The 20527-nt window shown below is 39.7% G+C and overlaps 1 protein-coding gene across 1 annotated transcript in view; it reads left to right on the top strand.

Moving 5' to 3' along the window:
* Nucleotides 1-1587: 1587 nt before the first annotated feature.
* Nucleotides 1588-20527, top strand: part of LOC109418925 (uncharacterized) — a 276024-nt gene continuing 257084 nt past the window's right edge. The window contains exon 1 of the mRNA XM_062853978.1: nt 1588-2945. Coding sequence (XP_062709962.1) covers nt 2913-2945 — 33 coding nt within the window. The 5' untranslated portion in view covers nt 1588-2912. The remainder of the gene's footprint in view (nt 2946-20527) is intronic.

Genomic DNA, 20527 nt, shown 5'->3' on the forward strand with positions numbered 1-20527 from the left:
TTTGTATGAGGTCAGCATTATTTATTGAAAAATAATTGCCCATAGAATGGTCAAAAACTCATGCAAGATAACAAGTGAATGTAATAATAAAAAAATAATTTATTGAAATACTCTTCGTAAGATATCTCAGTTATCAAATGTCGAATTGAAATAAAATTTCAGGGCCTTTTACAAGGATATTGTAGCTTTCATTTGGTGCAAAGAGAACTCAAATCGGTAGACAGACGGCTGAGATATTTATTATGGTACCCTTGGTCAAAAATCTCTCAAAAAGTTAACCTGTATTACTCCCAAGTACTCTTTGAAAGATATCTCGGTAACCAAATGTCCAATCCTAATGAAATTGTATAGGGTTCTACTAGAATGTTGTAGCTTTTATTTGGTGCCAGGATAACCGAAATCGGTTGACAGACGGCTAAGATATTTATTATGATACTTTTGGTCAAAAATCTCAAAAGGTTTAGTTGTATAAATCCGAAATACTCTTCGAAAGATATCTCTGTAACCAAATGTCCAATCGAAATAAAATTTCTGGGCGATCTACTAGGATGCTGTAGCTTTCATTTGGTGCTAAGAGAACCCAAATCGATTGACAAACGGTTGAAATATTTATTATGATACACTTGGTCAAAAATCTTAAAAAGTTTAGAAGTATGACTCATAAGCACTCTTCGAGAGATATCTCGGTAACCAAACGTCCAATCGAAAAAAAAATCAATAGCGTTCTACTAGGATGTAGTAGCTTTCATTTGCTTCCAAGAGAACTCAAATCGGTTGACAGACGGCTGAGAAACGTGCGTGACTTTTTTTTTGTAACGCACATACACACATACACACACACACATACAGACATTTGCTCAGTTCGTCGAGCTGAGTTCATTGGTATATGAGACTCGACCCTCCGGGTCTCGGATCGAAAGTCGGTTTTTCGAGCGATATTTATACCCTTCTTATGGGTGTAAGAATGGTAAAAACAGTAAGTTCCCGAGCAAAACCAGTAGACCACGCGAGTTATTTTGGAACTGATTGCGGAACCTGTTCACTGTAATTAGGTTATAAAGCTTACAAATCGTTATAAATTATTGAACAACAGTTATATCGCATTTTGCGACACTTCGTAACTCCCTCATTGCGTTGTGGACACTGGTTCAAATCAGGTAGGCTTCACTAGGGTAGAGCTTTCCAACGTTCCCAACATCTGTAGCGCCAAAACCTAATGTTGTCTCTATTCGCTCATTCTCTTCATTCAATCTCTCGGATTGACCACCGAACCGAACGTTGACAAGCCAGTGCAGCACAAATTTTCCACTTTTCCACCCAAATGCTCCCACGCGAGCTGGCGGCAGGTGAAATTGCATCTCCCGCTCACCAGAGCGCCGCCGACACCCAACCGCTCTCTATCTCTCGAACTTTCCCGCGAGAGTAGAAAAGTTGGTTGGCGCGCGCGAAGCAGTTGTGTCCACATACCTACCTAGCTGATTGTTGACTCGCGCGCTCTTCTCTGCATGCTTTCTGGTTGGTTGTTGAGCTTTTACCCTCTGTTTGCTTCCAGCATTTTCCTAGCTCAAACAGCAGCAGAAGCAGCACCAGCGCTTCTTCAGCTAGTCTGGCACCGTAAAAAGAGTTCATACTCCAAAATCAGTTCAGTTTGCGTTTGACCATCGTGTCGGTCTGATGTCTGCACTTTTTTTCGAGGCTGTGTGGAAGGCTCTGGTGTAGAGAAGTGAGTTTTTCTTAGACTTTACGCGCGTGAATCCGTTAGAGCACGTGAACGCGCGAATTTGAACGACGATATCCGAGGAATAGCCCGCCACTCCCGCATCGATCCCGGTTTTCTAAGTGTGGCTGTTTGCCTGTATTCGGCGTAATTAGAGGAAGGAAAATTGGTGGAATTAACTTTCTGATTTATTCTGTTTGCAATTGTGGATCCCGGCTGAGTTGGATTTTCACTCACTGGCTTCAATACTCGTTTGGTTGATTTTTGGGTTTTCGCTCCGGTCTGGATGTGTGCGATATGCAGTTAGCTTTGGCGGACGCTGCGCAGACCAGAGAGGAACTCACCCGCGATAGATAGTGTTGTCGGTCAGCCTGGGGGTGCCGTTTGAATCTTTCTTGAGGCCGGTTGATTTGCCTCCCCGGAATAATCACGATCCACACGTGAGATACAGCGAAGAACTAACGTAACCGTTTAGCGCGTGATCTCGTTTGCCAAATAAAGAGAAGATTACTTATGGATGCTTCTGGTTAGATAGGAGAAGGTGTTGATTGGATAATTGGAAGCAGCACGATCTGTCTGCTTAAGAAAAACATCTAGGTGAAGTTGCCAAACGCAGACGGGAGATCCAAATCCAAGTCAAGTGTGTCAAAAGCGAACGAAGGAAAAATCATAACAATCAGCAAACACAACTCCAGAAGAACGCTAAACGTTCCATAATTGGCGATCATAACCAGCTCAAGCGATCACGTCCGTTAACGTGTGCATCAGCAATCCCGGTGCAGAAGGTATAAATAGAAAAGGCCTGGAAGAGGCAAAGTGAGTGTTCCTAATTAAGATTAACGTTTCCCGAGTTAGGCCATCGCCGTGGGCATAGTTTCGCTTTCCAACGAGGAGAATTTCCCCCTGCGGTGGGGGTGGAAGACAAGCGCAAAAAAAAAACAGGAAAAGAGATCGAAAGTGAGCCACTGGTTCCTGCCGAGAGCTGCGCGGACATATCGAGTTCGGAACAGGAACGAAAGTTTGTGTGTTTGTGTTGTGCGCAGAGTGTGCGGTCGTCGTTAGTGGTTTGTTCCATTTTTCTGCGAGGCAGCGACGACGACGACTACTGACGATTGTGGTTGGACCAAACAAGTGGTGTTGTTAGGAAACTAGGTTCCCCCGTGGTGCATACGAAACCCCGGCCAAGATTGGAAAGATGAAGCTGAAAGTGGAACTTCTAGTTTTGATGGTAAGTGATGATGGGGTAGAAAAATGAAAATTAAATTTACTTTTGTCGTGTGATACTCTAAATTGATAACTAATTTCACAAATATTAAATGAAATACCAAGTATACTTTTTTTTTGTCTGTATTAACGAGATCTCGGGACCCACGCTCTACTTCCCTTCCGAAGGAAGAGCTTACTTTTTGCGAGTTTGTCGGGAGTGGGATTCGTTCCCAGGTCCTCGGCGTGAACCACGTGAACATTCTTCAAATATTTTGTCACTAAGGGGCTGTCCATAAACCACCTGGTCGTTTTTTGGGAGATTCCAACCCGTGGTCTGCAAGTCATTACTTGCAATATTTCCAACATTTTTGGATCATTTTTAGACAACGCTGACACAATGGGACTGAGCATGAGTATGAGATGACAGTACAATTCGTAGTTGCTGCTCCGTTACTGACTAGAACATTCAACATTGTACCGGGGGAAACCATAATATGGGGCATGGGTGCATTTTCGAAAGTCCACAACTTTATATTGCCAGTACCTGCGCCGTCCACGTCCGTAAGGTAATCAGGACAGGGAAGGAATGTTAGTGTGACATCCGTAAACAATAGTTATAACTTGAAACTACATGTTATTTTTATAAAAAAAAACAGAAGTCCCGGCAAACTTTGGCATAGATTTGCAGCGCACTCTAGATTGGTTTTATTGCGATCGTTTTGAGTTTGTTTCCAGCTCAAACAAGTTTTCATATTTTTTCATCTTTACAGTTGATTTTCGTATTTTTTTATATTAAAACTCAGCCGCGTTTTGAACTGTGCAAAAATCAAGCAGATCAGTCCATCCATTCTTGAGTTTTTTTTTTGCTCAAAAAAGGAATTCATATTCTTTATATATAGAAGATATTTATAGAAAATGTGAAGATATATAATCTAATTTCACAATAAAGCAATAGCATGAAACAAGCTCACCTAATTATGTGCGTCCATTAAACTATCCGTTGCTGATTAGAAAAAAATACACTGAAAATAATGTTCATCTCGGATCTATGTTAAATGTCATATAATTTAAATTTTCCAAAAGCCTTATCATTTGATTATTTTTTTTTTATGAAAAGCTGACTTCCTCGCCAAGGATGGGCAAATGCTTATAGTTATAGTTTTTGATTTTTTTTATTTTTCATAGTTTTTCAAAATAAACATTATTTTTTGAGATATTGGATAGAGGCTGTTCATAAACCACGTAGACCAAATTTTGGCCATCTCAGACCCCCCCCCTCCCCCCTCATAGACTTTTGTCCATACCATACACAAATTTTGAAATTTGTATGGAGCGTAGACTTTGGGCAGACCCCTCCCCTTCCCCCAAAAAGTCTACGTGGTTTATGAACGGTCCCATAAAAATTAAAGGTTTTATTTACAGGTTTGAATGCAAAAACTTTAGCATATTTTTTCCGTGCTTCCAATTAACTTAAGTTACAGTGAAATCATAAAATTAAAAAAATAAATAGAAAAAGAAAAATGCATGAGACTTTGTGAAATTTTAGTCGAGATTTTTTTAACTGTTTTCTAGTTTTTATCAAAAAAGGATCAATTATTTCTCAGATATGTGAGTTTTCAGACCATCTCGAATAATATTTAACACGATCAATTTTTTAATTTTTTTTAGTTTTTTTTTAATTCACTGCAACTTACGTATGGTTGGACGCAAGAATAAATTATGTGTAGTTTTCTCCTTGAAACTTGTACGCAGAATGTATTTTTAGTATCAAAATTATAAAAAACTCGTTTCCTTTTGAATGTTTTAAAAATCGATGAATTATGAAAATTCGTAAAAATATAGTTAGAAGCATTTGACCATCCTTGGTTACTTGGTAAATTTTGGGGAAGGAAGTTAGCTTCCTACAGAAAAACAATAAAAATAGAAGGGTAAAGTTTGTGGAAAATGGAAATTATATGACATCTGACATATGTCTATGATGAATATTACTCTCAGTGTAGTTTTTTTTAGGTCTTTCAAATATTCTCAAACATCTTCTAAGACACCATTTCATTCCAACAGACCATTCTCAAGTTATAATTTTTTGGAGAAAAATAAAAATTGACAAGAGATAAAGTTTTTGGAAATGAATTCGGAATAACTTTGAAAGTACAAACATCCTTAAGAAATATTTCGGATGAAAAACCTTGAGTTTAGATTTGAACCGGATACTCCTATATGGCAGGCAGCCCCTGCTAACTTACGGCCGTGCTGCTATTTACATAATGTATTATTGGGTTTCTCATTAATGTTTAGACTATTGTGATAATTTGAGAGTTCGCTGAATCATCGTTTCTCAGCGACATTTAACGCTGATCAAATTTATTTCGTTAACCTGTTGTGAACTCAACCAAACTTGCGTAACGCTAGCCGCTGCGAAGACGTGTACGAAATTTGACTGTGATAATAATGAATTCGGGCCGCGTCTAAATGGGTACAAATGTCGCAATATGACAAGGCTAAGCTAGTTGCCGTCAGGGAATTGATGCAAGCCAGATGGTATCCACCGTGATCTTCACCTTTTAATTGTGGCATGGCATCAGGGCTTAATGCTGCGACTACTGGTGCGGTGGGTGGCATGTCTTTTTTAGATTTGAACAAAATAATGATTGATTTAGTAAATTCAGATTTTGTTCTTTTTTTTTCAAGATTGCTTGTAAAGTTGTTGCCACTATAATGCCAAAGTATCGGGTGGCATCTTAAGTAGCTTTCAAGCTGCTCAATAGCCTAGCAATGAGTTTCGTTGGAACTTATGTGCTGCCAGGGAGTCCCGTTCGGAACTTTATATGAACTTTGTGAAACTTGAAAGTGCATTTTGTCGGGGGAAGCGTAAATATCTGTTGATGATGATTAACCTGGGCTTGTAAATGTAAGTAAAAAAAATCGTGTTAAGTACTGTTCCTTTGAATTCCACTAAGAATTTGCATCCTTTGACAGATACGTATTTCGACCTCAACTGTGAGGTCGTCTTCAGTGCCTTGTCAAGTACAAGACACTGAAGACGACCTTACAGTTGAGGTCGAAATACGTATCTGTCAAAGGATGCAAATTCTTAGTGGAAATCAAAGGAACAGTACTTACCACGTTTTTCTTTTTGCTTAATATCTTTTGGTTACTTGGGTAATTCGTCTTGCAGAGGACTACTACCAAAAGTTGCCTACAGAATTCAATAAAAAAGGATTCTGAAACCTCCTGTTTCCGAGAAGCGGTCACCACGCATCAGCCACGCGTTCGATGCCGCCTTATCGATGTGCTCGAGCTCCAGTTGATGAGGGTGCGTCCCATGCAAGTCCGTCTGCTTCCTCGCTACGATCATCTCGTCAACGGTGTTGATGTCGCAGTTCAGCTGGTAATCCTCCTGCGCCAGATGGAGGGCGCTCTAACCGTGATCAGCTTCACATACAGTGCGATACATTTCATGACTGTTCTGGCTTTCTATGAAATATGCCCGCAACTGCCGGATCTAGGAGACACATAGTGCCTGGATATTGGTAACGCCTCTTCCTCCTACTGCGCGGGGCAGGGTGATTCTCTCGATGGACGACTTTGGATGGCGCATGCGCCTCAAGATCAGTCTTGGTTCACTTTATCACCCCAAAGCTGTAAGTCAACAGGGGCACAGCAAACGTGTTGATTGCCTTCACCTTGTTGCCGGCTGACAGAAAGCTCCTCAGATCACAGTTGACACGATACAAGAACTTGTCCTACAGTTCCTTCTTGATCGCTGTGTGGCGAATACCTTGCAGTTGCAGGAAGTCGAGGTATTTGTACGCTTCGCCTTCAACCATATATTCAACGAATCTCCTCCTGTTCGTTGACGCGGAAGCAGCTGGCGCCCACTACTTGACCCCGGCGAAAATAAACTGACCGACGTTTGTCAATTCCAAACTCCATCAGGATGTCGTTGCTGAACACCGTCACAAGCTAAGCTGTAGCCTCTGTACTGATTCCGCAAACAGCTTCAGATCGTCCATAAAGAAGGTGTGGGTTATTCTTGTACTCCTTCCCCCACTTTTCAGATGGTAGCCATAGTTGCACTTGTTGAGTGCTCTGCTGAGGGAGTTCACCGCAAGGCAGAGCCATAGCGGACTAATGATATCGCCTTGAAATATCCCCCTCCTGATGCTGAGAGTTCTGGACCGCAACACAGCTGTTCCGTCGGTAATTTGTAGGGACGTGCTCCACATCCCCATAGCGTGTTGCATCAGCCTGATGACGTTCCCATCTACCTTGTACAACTGCAGTACCTTAAGAAGGTGCGAGTGCGGTACTGAGTCGTACGCCTTCTTGTAGTCGGTGTACGCCATGCTCAGGTTCCTCTGCTTTTCGAACCAAAGACCATTTTTTTGAAAAATTGAGTTTTCTTAACCATTTAGTGAAGAAAATGATGATCTTCCTTCCATGTAAAAATCCAGTAATTCTGACAGCTCTTCGTGGAGTAAATTCAAAATTTCTGTTTGGCGGAACATACAAAACATCATTTTGCATCCAACCAGAGTGAACTGTAAACCATTCAATAGAATCAGCGAAATATGTTAGGTTTGGTCTAGGTGATGAACATTTCAAGTTCTCCTCATCGACGTCAGATTTCTAACTTCTAACCGACTCATAGAAACAATCTGCGAGAGAAATGAACACGTTATTAGAAATATGAGTGTGGGAGGAACCAATTATGTTTCGATGGAGCTGATTGCCATTTTTCAAAATCACATTCAGCCAGACCGAACCAAGTCCGTTTTCACGAAAATCATCCTTGAGAAGAATGTTTAGAACTTGATTCAGACTTAACGACTGACCTTCAACAAGGTAATATGACCTAGAGGTAACGCGCTTGGTTATCACTTAGATGATCCAAGTTCGAATCTCTTTCATATTTTTTATTGTTGATTTTTGTCTTAGTTCACTTTGGCAGAACATTTTCATGGTTTTCTTCGACCAGCATAAAATTAAAGTACACAAATTGCTCCACATTCACATCTCAGGACCTCAGGGTATACAAGGACATCGTTAGACATAATCACTCTTGATCTGTGCCTCCACATGCGCCGCTTATGAATAAAAGCATGGGTGGGAAAAGCTGAGCTGGGAGGGCTTCCGCCGTTCATATTTCATACTATTTTGAGACCTTCGTGCTACCATACTATACGCGTCTTTTTTGCCTTTCTCGTACACTAAGTGTACTGGAAAGGCTATATGTTCACTCCAAAAATAACTTTTTGATAGAAGGCCCGGAGGGTCGAGTCACATATACCAATCAACTCAGCTCGACGAATTGAGGTGATGTCTGTGTGTGTGTATGTATGTGTGTGTGTGTGTGTATGTATGTGTGTGTGTATGTGTGTGTACAAAAAAACTCACATCACTTTTTGGCAGTAAACCTCAACCGATTTTAATGACCAACGGTTCATTCGACGCGGAATCTGGTCCCATTGTTTCCTATTGAAAATGGTTCGGATCGGTCCAGCCGTTCCGGAGTTATGGCCATTTAGGTGTTCCGGATCGGTACCCCAGGAAGGGGCCAGATATGAAAACGCTACAAACCCATTCATGCGACACATCAAACCACGGCACTTTCGAAAACATGATGAACGGTAAACAGGAAAATAGTCTCGGGCCATATCTGAACCGGTAGTGCTCCGGAACCGGTTCCGGGTGACCCGCCGAAAGTGGCCAAACATGAAAGTGAACCAAACCCTTCATGCGACACATCAAACAGCGGATTTTTCGATAACCTGATAAACAGTAGGCAGGAAAACATTCTCAGACCATATCTGAACCGGTAGTATTCCGGAACCGGTTCTGGGTGTTCCGCCGGAAGTGGCTAAATATGAAAGTGAACCAAACCCATGCATGCGATACATCAAACAGCGGCTTTTTCGATAGCCTGATGAACAGTAGGCAGTAAAATATTCTCGGACCATATCTGAACCGGTAGTATTCCGGAACCGGTTCCGGGTGATCCGCCGGATGTGGCCAAATATGAATGTGAACCAAAGCCATACATGCGACACATCAAACAGCGGATTTTTCGATAACCTGATAAACAGTAGGCAGGAAAACATTCTCAGACCATATCTAAACCGGTATTATTCCGGAACCGGTTCTGGGTGTTTCGCCGGAACTGGCTAAATATGAAAGTGAACCAAACCCATGCATGCGATACATCAAACAGCGGCTTTTTCGATAGCCTGATGAACAGTAGGCAGGAAATTATTCTCGGATTACATCTGAACCGGTAGTGTGCCGGAACCGGTTCCGGATGTCCCACCGGAAGTGACCAAATATAAAAGAGTACCAAACCCATGCATGCGACACATTAAACAACGGCATTTCCGATAACCTGGTGAACGGTAAGCAGGAAAACAGTATCAGACCATATCTGAACCGGTAGTGTTACTGAACCGGTTACAGATGTCACGCCGGAAGTAGCCAAGTATAAAAATTAACCAACCCCTTACATGCGGCGCATCAAATCGCAAGCTCTTCAGGCAACCTGATAAACGGTTAATAAAAGAGAATAGTTCCAGATCATATTTGGATCAACCGATAGAGTTCCGGAACCGGTTCCGGGTGTCCCGCTGGAAGTGGTCAAATGTAGTAGATATCAAAACCCATGCCTGCGGCATATTAAACAGCGGCTTTTTAAATAACGTGATGAACGATTAGCCAGAAAATAGACCACAACGAAGATCTTTATAAAGGCTACCGATAGTGTTCCAGGACCGATCTAGGGTGTCCAGCCGGAAGTGGCCAAATGCCAAAAAGAACTAAACCTATGCATGCGACACATCGAACCGCGGTCTTTTTTTAAACCATGAAGAACGATTAGCAAGAAAATAGGCTCAGACCACATTAGAGGCTACCGATAGTGATGCAAAATCAGCATTGGGTGCTTCGCAGGAACTTCAAAAATGAACAAAGTCAATGCAAGCGATAAATATGTGTAGGAAAACAAAATCTTGACTGAACGAAGGCCACATACATACAGACGTCTAACTCTACTCACTCTCCATCGTCCTTGTTTTCAACGGTTGAAACAATTATTAATCGTTGTTGCTCGTTTGACGTCTACTCACTACCAACATCAAGCCGCAGTGAAACGCAACCTGATTAGCGTTTGGCGATTATTTTTTCGTAACGATGAATATAATAGCAATATGTTACAAATGATATGTCTGTTTGTCTGTACTAAAGCAATCTCATCAAATCACTGAGGTGTAAAAATATACAGTAGGATAGGTCAACGTTATATGAGAAAATTATCGCATCAACCCCGGAGAAAGTTTTTTCAATCCTCTTTTCCGTTTAAATCTACTGGGATTTTTTTTATGGGATTTAGTATGGGCAATTTCACTTGCTTTCATTTTTTTGTCAAATTTTACATGAATTTTGTAACCTAAGATAATAAGATATAGCCTAAAGTGTGAAGAAAAAACTATGTCGAAGACCGTAAAGCAGGGCTGTCCAACATACGGCCCGCGGAATCGATGAATGAAACTTGGCCCAAGGATTAAAATATTTGAAGATATTTCATATTTCAATAAAATTTAATATTAAAAATAAACTCGAAAACTACCTATTTCGAGTTTATTTTTAATATTAAATTTTATTGAAATATGTTTTGTTAAAAATTTTCAAAGATTGAAAAATTTAAATACATAAATTTAAAAATTTTAAACTTGAAAGGTACAGCCAAATTTGAAGCATAATTTCAGCAAAATTTACTGAATTTCAGACAAACGTTGCTGCTGAACAGCAGAGTTTACTGAACGAATCAGAGAAGTTTGCTGAATTTCAGCAAATTGTTTGCTGCAACCTGCAGTTCGGCAAAATTCAGAAAAAAAGTATTCAGGGTGATTTTTGCAAAAAATCAAGAATTCTTGCTCACATTTATATGACCCAAATGATGTCAGTGTTGTGATTTGCCGTGAGAACGGGTAATCGGATGTACAAAATTTCACTGTTGCATTCGTGCTTTCGAAATTTGATGTCGAAATTTAATGTCTGGCCCGTCGACTGGTATGGAGCATCACTTGTGGCCCGTGGCCACGAAAGTTTGGGCAGGCCTGCCGTAAAGTCATCTGTGATTGTGAAAGACGTTATAACCTAGCTTGTAATTATCGTCTTGATGTTGATCGGTCTTCAGTGATAGTGAAGGTGCTCAAGCAGTCAACTGAAAATTCTGATATTTTTCAGCCCAGTCTATATGTTTAACGTAACGTCGGAATATGTTCAATTAATAAATTTCCCAATTTTATTAAAATTATTGCTTTTCTAAATAAGGTATTCTCGGGATTCAGGAACAGTTCGCATTACGTCGACGGAAAGATCATGCTTCGGAATGATGGCCCTATCACAGAAACTAGCTAAACAAACAATAGTAGAAGATTCCAAAAACAGGGACCGACTTCTAAACCGCCCGATAGGTAGGCGATTGTCCACATCACGACGGTTTCAAACCGAACGGACTCAATAAATACCAAAACTTTCGTATGACATTTTTAAGCTAGGCAAGGCCATCTTGACTAGGAAACCTTGACCGATTGAACCCTTGAAAAGGCCCCATACAGATCGAAACGTCAGAAAAATTCATAAACTAGTGTTTTCGATTCCCCCAAAAGGCTGAAGCCAACATTCTGAACCAAAATCATCCCAGCCGTATCCCAACCAAGGAAAGACCATGAGTACATGTTCGACGAGAAAGGCACTATCACCACTAGGTGGATTAATCTGGGTTTTGATTTATGTAAAGGATTGTGAGTGATATCGATATCAACTTGATAGACGATGGAAAATCGAGATTTTTTTCACGGTCCAACTGGTTTTACCTAAAACAAAAAAAAAACACATTCAGCCAAACTGAACTATAAACCATTTTCTAATATTTTTGACCAGCCAGAGTGAACTGAGTGCAAAGTACCAAGAAATAAAATGTAATTATATCAATGATTCCAAATAATCGACATGTATTCTTAATTTCTGATGGTTAATGAAGGCTTGTAAGTTACATGTGTGCGGAAAAGTTTCAAATAATCTCTGCTGTTGTTTATTTGTGAGCGGTTGAACTTTAAGCTTAATTATCTCAGAATTATCTTTTTGGCGCTTAGTTCGGTTCGGTAATTGTCTTTTTGTCTTTTTAATTTTGATGGTTTTCGGACGGGTTTTAGGGCGTTTCAGAGAATTTTACAAAGGTTTTTGGGGATTTCAGGGAATTTTAAGGGACATTCTAGTTAGCCTCAAGGGGTTTCAAGGCACTCTAGGAAGTTAAGACATGGTTTCCGGAGGTTTCAGAGGAACTTTTACACGTTTCAAGTCTTTTGGAACATTTCATGGGGTTGAAGGGGGCTCTGCTGCTTTTTAGGTGATTTTAAGGGTATCTCAAGAAAGTTTCAAGGGGTTTTCAGAAAGAGTTCAAGGCGTTTTGTTACAAATCAAGACGTTTTAATGGGTTCCTTAAAATTTTCCAAAGATTTCGGGAGAATCTAGGGGAATTCCAGAAATTGCAAGAGGACTTCAGACGTTTTAAGTTGTTTCAAAGTGGTTTAGAGGAATGAGATGATTCAGGGATTTCAAGGGGACTTCTCAGGGAGTTTCAGATGGGTTTCAAAACATATCAGAGGGTTTTGGCAGATTGATATCCTTATATCCCGATAGTAAATATTGATATCCCGATGATAAATAGAAAAAGATGAATATCAATCAAACTTCACAATACTGCCCGGAACACTCCTGTAATCTCTAGAAAACTCGTAAAATCCCTTGAAACCCCCCTTGAATCTCCTGGAATGAATCGGGAATCTTCTGGAAAATCCTTGGAACGCCTCTGAAATCCCCAGGAGCACCTCTAAACGTCTGTCAACCCTCCGCATTCCCTTGGAAAACCTCTGAAATCCCCAGGAACGGGAAAATATTCTTTGGCGTTTAAAAAACAACGAATAATCCATGAAACATTGATTGCTCTGACATTCATAAGTGCAACAGAAACACGTGTTCGATGAACAAATTGAGATTTGAGAACATCTACACGTCTGTGTTGTGTGCAGTGAAAAAAAAATTCCAATTTTTTTTTCTGGAAAATATTTTAAGTTTTGTACATAAATCGATGCAATTTCATGAGGCTTATGTATACCGTTCTATATAATCAATTTAAATTAAGCGAGTATTACTTAAATTCGATTAACAAAACGATTCTCAGAAACTGTTCAACATTTGAGTAATGTTGAACAATTAGCGAATTACCCTACCTCATCAAAATTTCACTTGAAAGGAGCTTAAGTTTTGTGTTCCTATTGAAACATTTTGACTTTTACCCAACTAATTTAACAAAACTGCTATTAAAACCAACTACATATTCCATAATAACCTTCTGCAAACGGTTATGCAAATGCCTTCCGATCAAGTTGATCACACTTACAGCAGTTCAAAATCTACATGCTGTGTGATTTAGGTGTCCGGCCATTTGGCCGAATACCGTTGGCCGAACGCCATTCGGCCGAATGTCGTTTGACCGAACACCATTTGACCGAATCATGATCAAAAGTATTCAAGGAAGTTTTTTGGCATTCCAACTGCCAATATGATCATCAGATATATTTCCTTCTTTTAATCATATTCTTTCAAGTATTGATATTCAGGGCTTAGTTGGCGTTGAAACTGATAATATTTTATCAAAGATTTTTACTTCTTTCAATCAAACGCTGTTCTTTCGAGTTATACTGGGACGGGGAACAGCCGTATGGTCACCTAAGTACATCATTCATTTTCATCGAAATGGCATTCGACCAAACGACCCTGTCGGCCAAATGGCGTTCGGCCAAATGACCCGGAACCGTTGATTTATGCTCGAGTAACTTTGGCACCTTGCAATCTTGAATGAAAAGAAGAAAACAAATCAAAGGTGACATTGCAATCATCGATTCTGTTTCCATTGCCTCTTCTTCTGCATAGCGTAACGTCCCCATAGGGATGGAACAAAGCCTGTTTCTCAGCTTAGCGTTCTATTAGCACTTTCACAGTTTTACTTCAACACTTCCACTGAGAGCTTCCTCTGCCGATTACCATTTTGCGCACGATTTATGGCAGACACGACAATACTCTATACCCAAGGAAGTCAAGGTAATTTCCTTTACGAAAAGTTTTCTCGTTTGGTCTCAGTTGTGACGTTACGCCAAGAAGTGGTAGAGTTTTAAAATTTAAAATAAATGTGCCACACCTCTACATTCTGAATTACTATAATTACTTAAGATTCTTAATTTAATGGCACTACAAAACACAATGCATAAAATAAATTATTTTATCTCCACACTACATTTATACAAACTGATGGTCAATGTTGCAGTCATCCATCACGTGGAACTGAAAGTCAATGCTGGAACAGCAGTATCATAAACTCCTTTATGATACCGACATAAAATTACGCGTAAGAAAGTCATCACGATCATCGGCCTACCGCGAGAATCCAAAAGGCTTCTGCTTCAAGGTTAATCTCTGCGCGAAATACTTCTCATTCTTCGTCGACACCCATTCCATCCATCGCCGCCCGGCAAGCGTGAAGATCTTCTCGTGCGGCAATAAATGGGCAAACGAAGCACTACAGGTCGGGATTGAAGAGTAAATACCTCGAGCACCAATAGGTCCTCCACAAACTGCACCGATCTGGATGTCGATCCTACGCTGGCAAGGATGACCGAACCGTCCTGTAATTACGACAGGCGCATCATCTCCTGTCTGATGCGCGCAACCACCTACCCCATTCCCGACACCTGAAGAGATCTCACAAGAAGTGTAAATAATAGTCCCATTAGTCTTCGGGTTCACCACCGTGTCAAGTCAGCGTGATCGGCCGGCAGACAGCATCAACCTCTCTCCAGTCCAGTCAGTAGTGGCAGAAGTCACAGGCCTTCCTTGCGTCATCTTGGAAATGGGTGCACATAAAAAGATCACCAGCGCCTGCTCAAGATCAAGTTGTAGCCTTCGTCTGACCACCGTGATGCGCTCTTCATTAGCTGCCAGACCATCCGAGTGGCATCGGAGGTCATTTACACTGAACAAACAAAGATGCACCACTCGACACGGCCGGGTATCAGACTCAGCCTGGGATTTAATATTCTCCCACTCAGTTGCATAGAAAATTGAAAACAGCTAATTGGAGTTATCTAAGCTAATCGGTGGTGCGCAGTGAAAGGGGCTTTGCACCATTAAATTTCGTCATCCAAATTATAAATCTACCACCGCGTAATTAAGTCGCACCTCTGCAAAATGGGAAAATGCAACGCAAAGCAATCTGCCATAAATCGCTTCATTTAAGATAATAAAAAGTGGCAATTAAAGGCGGCGCGTTTCGGTTCGGAGTGACATTGCTCTGGACTGGAAAGACCTAATTTCGATTTTCCCGCATTAAAGCCGCATGGCACCGCCGGCCGATTGCACTAATGTGGGTAGTGCAAAAAGCAATTCACGATTCGCACTGAATTGACCGTGGGAAATGCATCCATAACCAGCAGCTACCTGCCTGTCACAGAAAGCATAGCATGACAAGTTGCACCGTTGCGTGTTTCGGCGAACGGGGATGTATGGTGAGTTGAAGGCAATACTGGCGACGAAGAACAGTGCTTAGTGGAGTATTGGTGTAGAAAATGGGAGCTGAACGGGAAATTCATGAGCACGTTTAAATATGTAAAGAAAACTAAAAGTGACAGTAACTCATCTGATCTATATTACACTAGTTTACTACATTTTTAGCTCTTTAAGATGATGATCAGTTTTAGTGTAGAATCATGCCCTGTGTTCGAAAATTTGAAAAAATACGGTAGCCGGAAATTTTGGCGAAAACATTTCAAAATATTCTGGTACAAATTTATTAAACTTAACTTCAACTTAACCTTACCCAATGATTTATTATGTTATGGGTATAATGTTCTACTAAGTATCACCAAAAGGAAGTGGAATTAGTCACAGTACGGTAGGAGATGTTTCTTGAAGCGGGACAGGTATTTTGGCCCACCTTGGCAATTTTACTTCATTTGTCATATAATCTCTACAAAATCTTGGCAAATTTGTACTGGAAATTTCAATAATAATTTGCCCAAGTTTTGTAAAGATTATCTGATAAATGTTATAAAATTCCCAAGGTGGACCAAAATACGTCCACTATAGTATACCCTATTCAATGTACTTTTCATAGCTGTCAAACTGATGTTCATTTAGCATTAGTTAGTATCTTTTGAAATGTATAAGCGATAAGCTTCAAAGGCAACTTAAACGAGCTTTAAAAGCTGCTGCTTCAAAAACACTTGTAACCTGCAGAGCCTCTCGAACTATTCGATATATATGCACCATTGCCATAGCAAAACCAGGCGACATGATAATTACATGACAAACAAATGTAGAGCTTCACACCACTTACCAAAAAGCCTATTTCCTGAAGAAGTTAAACATTTAAAGGTAGTCAGATGGAGGAGCAAAACAGGCTTTTTCTACCCACTCAGAATGCCAGAACTGAGGAATTTCTATTACCAATTCAAAAATAATAACTATTAGGGCCTGAAAAAGGTCCCAGCAAGGATCGAAACGTTGGCGAAGATTTAAAAGAATCAACGCACGGTTTCTTTAACTGTAATGATGACAAAAGCCGGTGAACAGGAACATTAGTTGTACCACCAACGTTACGATTACGTTTCATTCGTCAAGTTTGTGTACATATTTTAAGGAGAAACTTCAGAGAATACAAACATGGCTGCCACAATGGCCGACTTGGTCCCCTACTCACGTTTTCAAGAGCACCAATCTTGAAAATTTGTAAACAAATGCTCTCGATTTGTAAAAGCTGCCTCTTTTTGGAAGTGAACAAAGCCAGGAAAAACAAGTGCGGCTTGGCTCGATGCTTTGTTCGTCAGATTTGTGCCTCTAAAGTTTGTTTGAAAAAATGCAATGGGATTTCTTAATATTTCACCTTAAATTGAACTCTAAGGCGATTCCGGGCATTTCATTGGACTACCAGGATAACTTCAGGAGGTTTGTAGGGTTTTTTGGATAGATTTCAAGTCGGATGCTAATTGCTTTTAAGAAGGGGTTCGATGCATCTAAGAGGACTTTCCGACGTTTTGAATTGGTTTCAAGCAGTGGCAATAACTTTTTGTTTTTTCGTTAGCAGATTATGACAAAGATCGCTCATGAGGTTGTTTGCAACAAAAACTGTGGGAATAGTTGTTTTGCATTTTTTAGTTCGTTTTATAACTGAAACTCGACTTTGTGTTATGCACAACGTCTGATTTAGTCCAAATGCTTATGAATTGATTTACGGGAGTCGAAAATATTGGCGGAAACTCCGGAATATACACACAGTTACGACAAGAAATATTTGTTATTGTCATCATAGCTTGATAAGTGTTTCTTGCGAAGCGTGTTTGTTGCCAACATGCATCGATTAGGACAAAGGGATCGTAACAGGTTGTGCTCGCTAGCGGCTGTATTTTCAAAACTGTCACATGTTTTCTTTGCTTCGCGTTGTTTTTGATTCCGCAAATTTTGCCTCGGATAGTGCTTGCAAATTGATCTTCGTGTAATTCATCGCGATTGCTGTGAGAGTTTGTCTTATTCCCATCGAGGTGCCGAAATTTATCTTTTTTTCGTGTGGTGTTCAGGAGGCGCAAAGAAAGTCAACAATTGTCTCGAAAGTACCCAGTACTGGACCTAGTGGTGAGTTTACTCCTGTACATCGTCTTTTGGACTTAATCCTTCCTCTTACAACACTCAATCTCCCGTGACTTCTAGGCCTGAGAGGATGTAGAGGTCTTCATATACCTTTCTTGGGTATCCAACTAATCTTCCTTTCTCATCCCTCAGATAGCGCAATGACGTTGCCCAGCACAGCTTCCAACCGTTGTGGGTTTAAAGGTTAATTTTTGCGTAACATAATTTGTACATCGTTCCTAATGAGTCGGGACTGTAACAGATTTTTTACCAAAATGGATTAAGTGATGGATTCAGGTTATTGCCCAAATGTGTTTTAATGTTGCAACGAAGTTTAAGGTGAAGGTCCCCAACTAACAATCACCAGCCGCAAACAAGCATGCATGCTGAATTGTTGCTTTATAATCGTAATTATAGCTGAACTAAAATTATGCTGCACACATTACTGTACAAATGCTGTTTCAATTGAAAAAGTAGCCAATGTTCAACTTTTCGTATTGGTATTAACAATGATAATTAAAACTACTTTTCAAGCGTTCAATAAAACTTTTATTCGACTCGCAGTAATTTCTTTACAACATAGTTTGACAAGATTTGATTGATTTATCTTTATTTGAGAGACTTTCAGCCCTTGGCTGGTTCGTCTCTCCACGTTTGACAAGACTTTTTTCTGCTTCTTGTTAAGTTCATGTAAAAATTAGCACATGTATCTGTATAATGTGTTTTTCATAAGTCAAATAATCGCTTTCATTTCATATTACTTCGACTCAGAGGACATGATGAAAAACACGTGGTTTTTACTGAAGAATAGCTGAACTAATCTGTTGTTCAGTCGTTAACCATAATGTTGTGCTAATTCACCACTGCTGAATAGGAGTCGAAGTCTGATCATTATTAAACCACGGGAAGTTTATGTTTGGGTTTGAGCGCTGCAATTCATCATCTCCAGGGTGGGGTGGCGCAGATAGGAAGGCATGCGACTGGCAATCGACGGGTCTCGAGTTCGAATCTGGATTTAGGTAAATTTATGTGTAGTTATTGATAAACTCTAATTGAAATGATAAACTCTCGTGGAAATTGAAAAATTTTGCATTTTTTATTTTTAATATTTTTTGCAAACTGCTTTACTTAGCTGTAAAACGATTTAACAACAAACAGTTCAGTTGGAACACAACACTATGCTTTATAGTTTCTCCAAATTTGTGTAAACAAAACCCGAACATAGGTTGTACCTAAAAATTATCCAAATGTTATTCAGCATTATGCTGAATCAATTCGTCGTAAAGGTGCTAGTAAAATGAGTAATTGTTAGTTGGGTCCCTTGCGATAGAGATGGTCGGGTTTCAGATTTTACAGACCCGAACCCGACCCGTACCCGAACAATTTTAAATTTCAAAATCCGAAACTGACCCGTATCCGGGAATTTTTGTTCCATCAAACCCGGATCGTAAACACACATTGAACTCATAACATGACAGTACATAGTTGTATGCCCAAGTAATCAGCATTTTTATGAGCATTATAACAGTCATTAAACAGCTTTTCAGTGCTAAAAAAAGGTCTACATAAGCATTTCAAGTGCTTATAGTCAAAAGGGGTACGGTTACACACTATAAACAGTACGAACAAAAAGGGGCCATGTAATCAGTTATCAGTTGTCACAAGGCTTGAAATACATGATTTGTATATCAATCAACATTGATTTCGACCAAAACAGACCCAAGACGGTCATGACAAAAAAAAATCAACGCGATAATTGTTTTTGTCATTAGATTGCTTCGCGGAATGTTGTTGTTCAAAAGATAATGGAATGTTTCAATGGATTTATTGATGATTTCATTTTTCCATGCAATTGAGTTGATGCCAGACATAATTCCCTTAGATAAAGTCCAATTCTTTTCCCTCCTTTTTTTGCTAGTTTTTCGACCTTTTATATAAATACTACTTCTCTCACAATCGCCATTGATGCCCCTTCTTTGCGTTCGTCACCTATGGACGCATCCCGGGCAGAAAAGAATTACAAAACAATTGCAAGTTTTATCATTCAAAAAGAATTACTGAATGGTAAAATTTGTCATTGGTTTGTTTGAAATAAGTGACAAAAGGGCAAAAATAATAACTGACATTGTTCGATAAAATAACTAAAGAATGTCAAATTTTGACATTACAATGGCAAACCAAGAACAAAAACATTAAGATTGAGAATTGCAAAATATACCATTATTGAGTTATTGCAAATAGAACAATATCAAAATTAGTTATTCCCTGGTCATCCAAAAGAAGGGTATATTAAGTTGTTTATTCCAATAACAAAATGAAAATTTTTAAGTTGTTTGGATGGAAAGTAATTGCAAACAAATATCAAAATTTACCATTAGAATAACCAAAATCCAAATTTTGTCATTATGTTGTTCTTGATAAGTGCCAAAACTGCGATTTCATCAAACCCGCAAAAGGTCAACAATATCTCACCAATTGCAAAATTTGTTATGATAGAAAAATAAGACATTCAGTAGTTATTCTTCCAAATTTTAAAATGACAAGCGAATGGCATATTTTGATATAATATCATATTATGCTATTTACATGTTGTTTTAGGCTCTTCATGAAGAACTCATGAATGACAACATAAGTTATGACAATAAAATTTGTTATTCTTTTGTTTTTGGTTTGCCATTCACCTCTACCCGGGATTAACTTCATTGGCCGGAAGGCAACATCTAGAATCTGGATCAAGCAGTAAAAAATCACTTCAATGGATGCGAAAGTTGTTAGAAAAGAGCAGAAGATATGCTCTTTCTTTGTCTCATTTTTGCCAACTTTCGCTCCAGAGACTCGGAACGAATTTCTTACAGTGTGCCATATATCAGCCGA

Source organism: Aedes albopictus, chromosome 2 (assembly GCF_035046485.1).
Source record: "Aedes albopictus strain Foshan chromosome 2, AalbF5, whole genome shotgun sequence".
Lineage (NCBI taxonomy): Eukaryota > Metazoa > Arthropoda > Insecta > Diptera > Culicidae > Aedes > Aedes albopictus.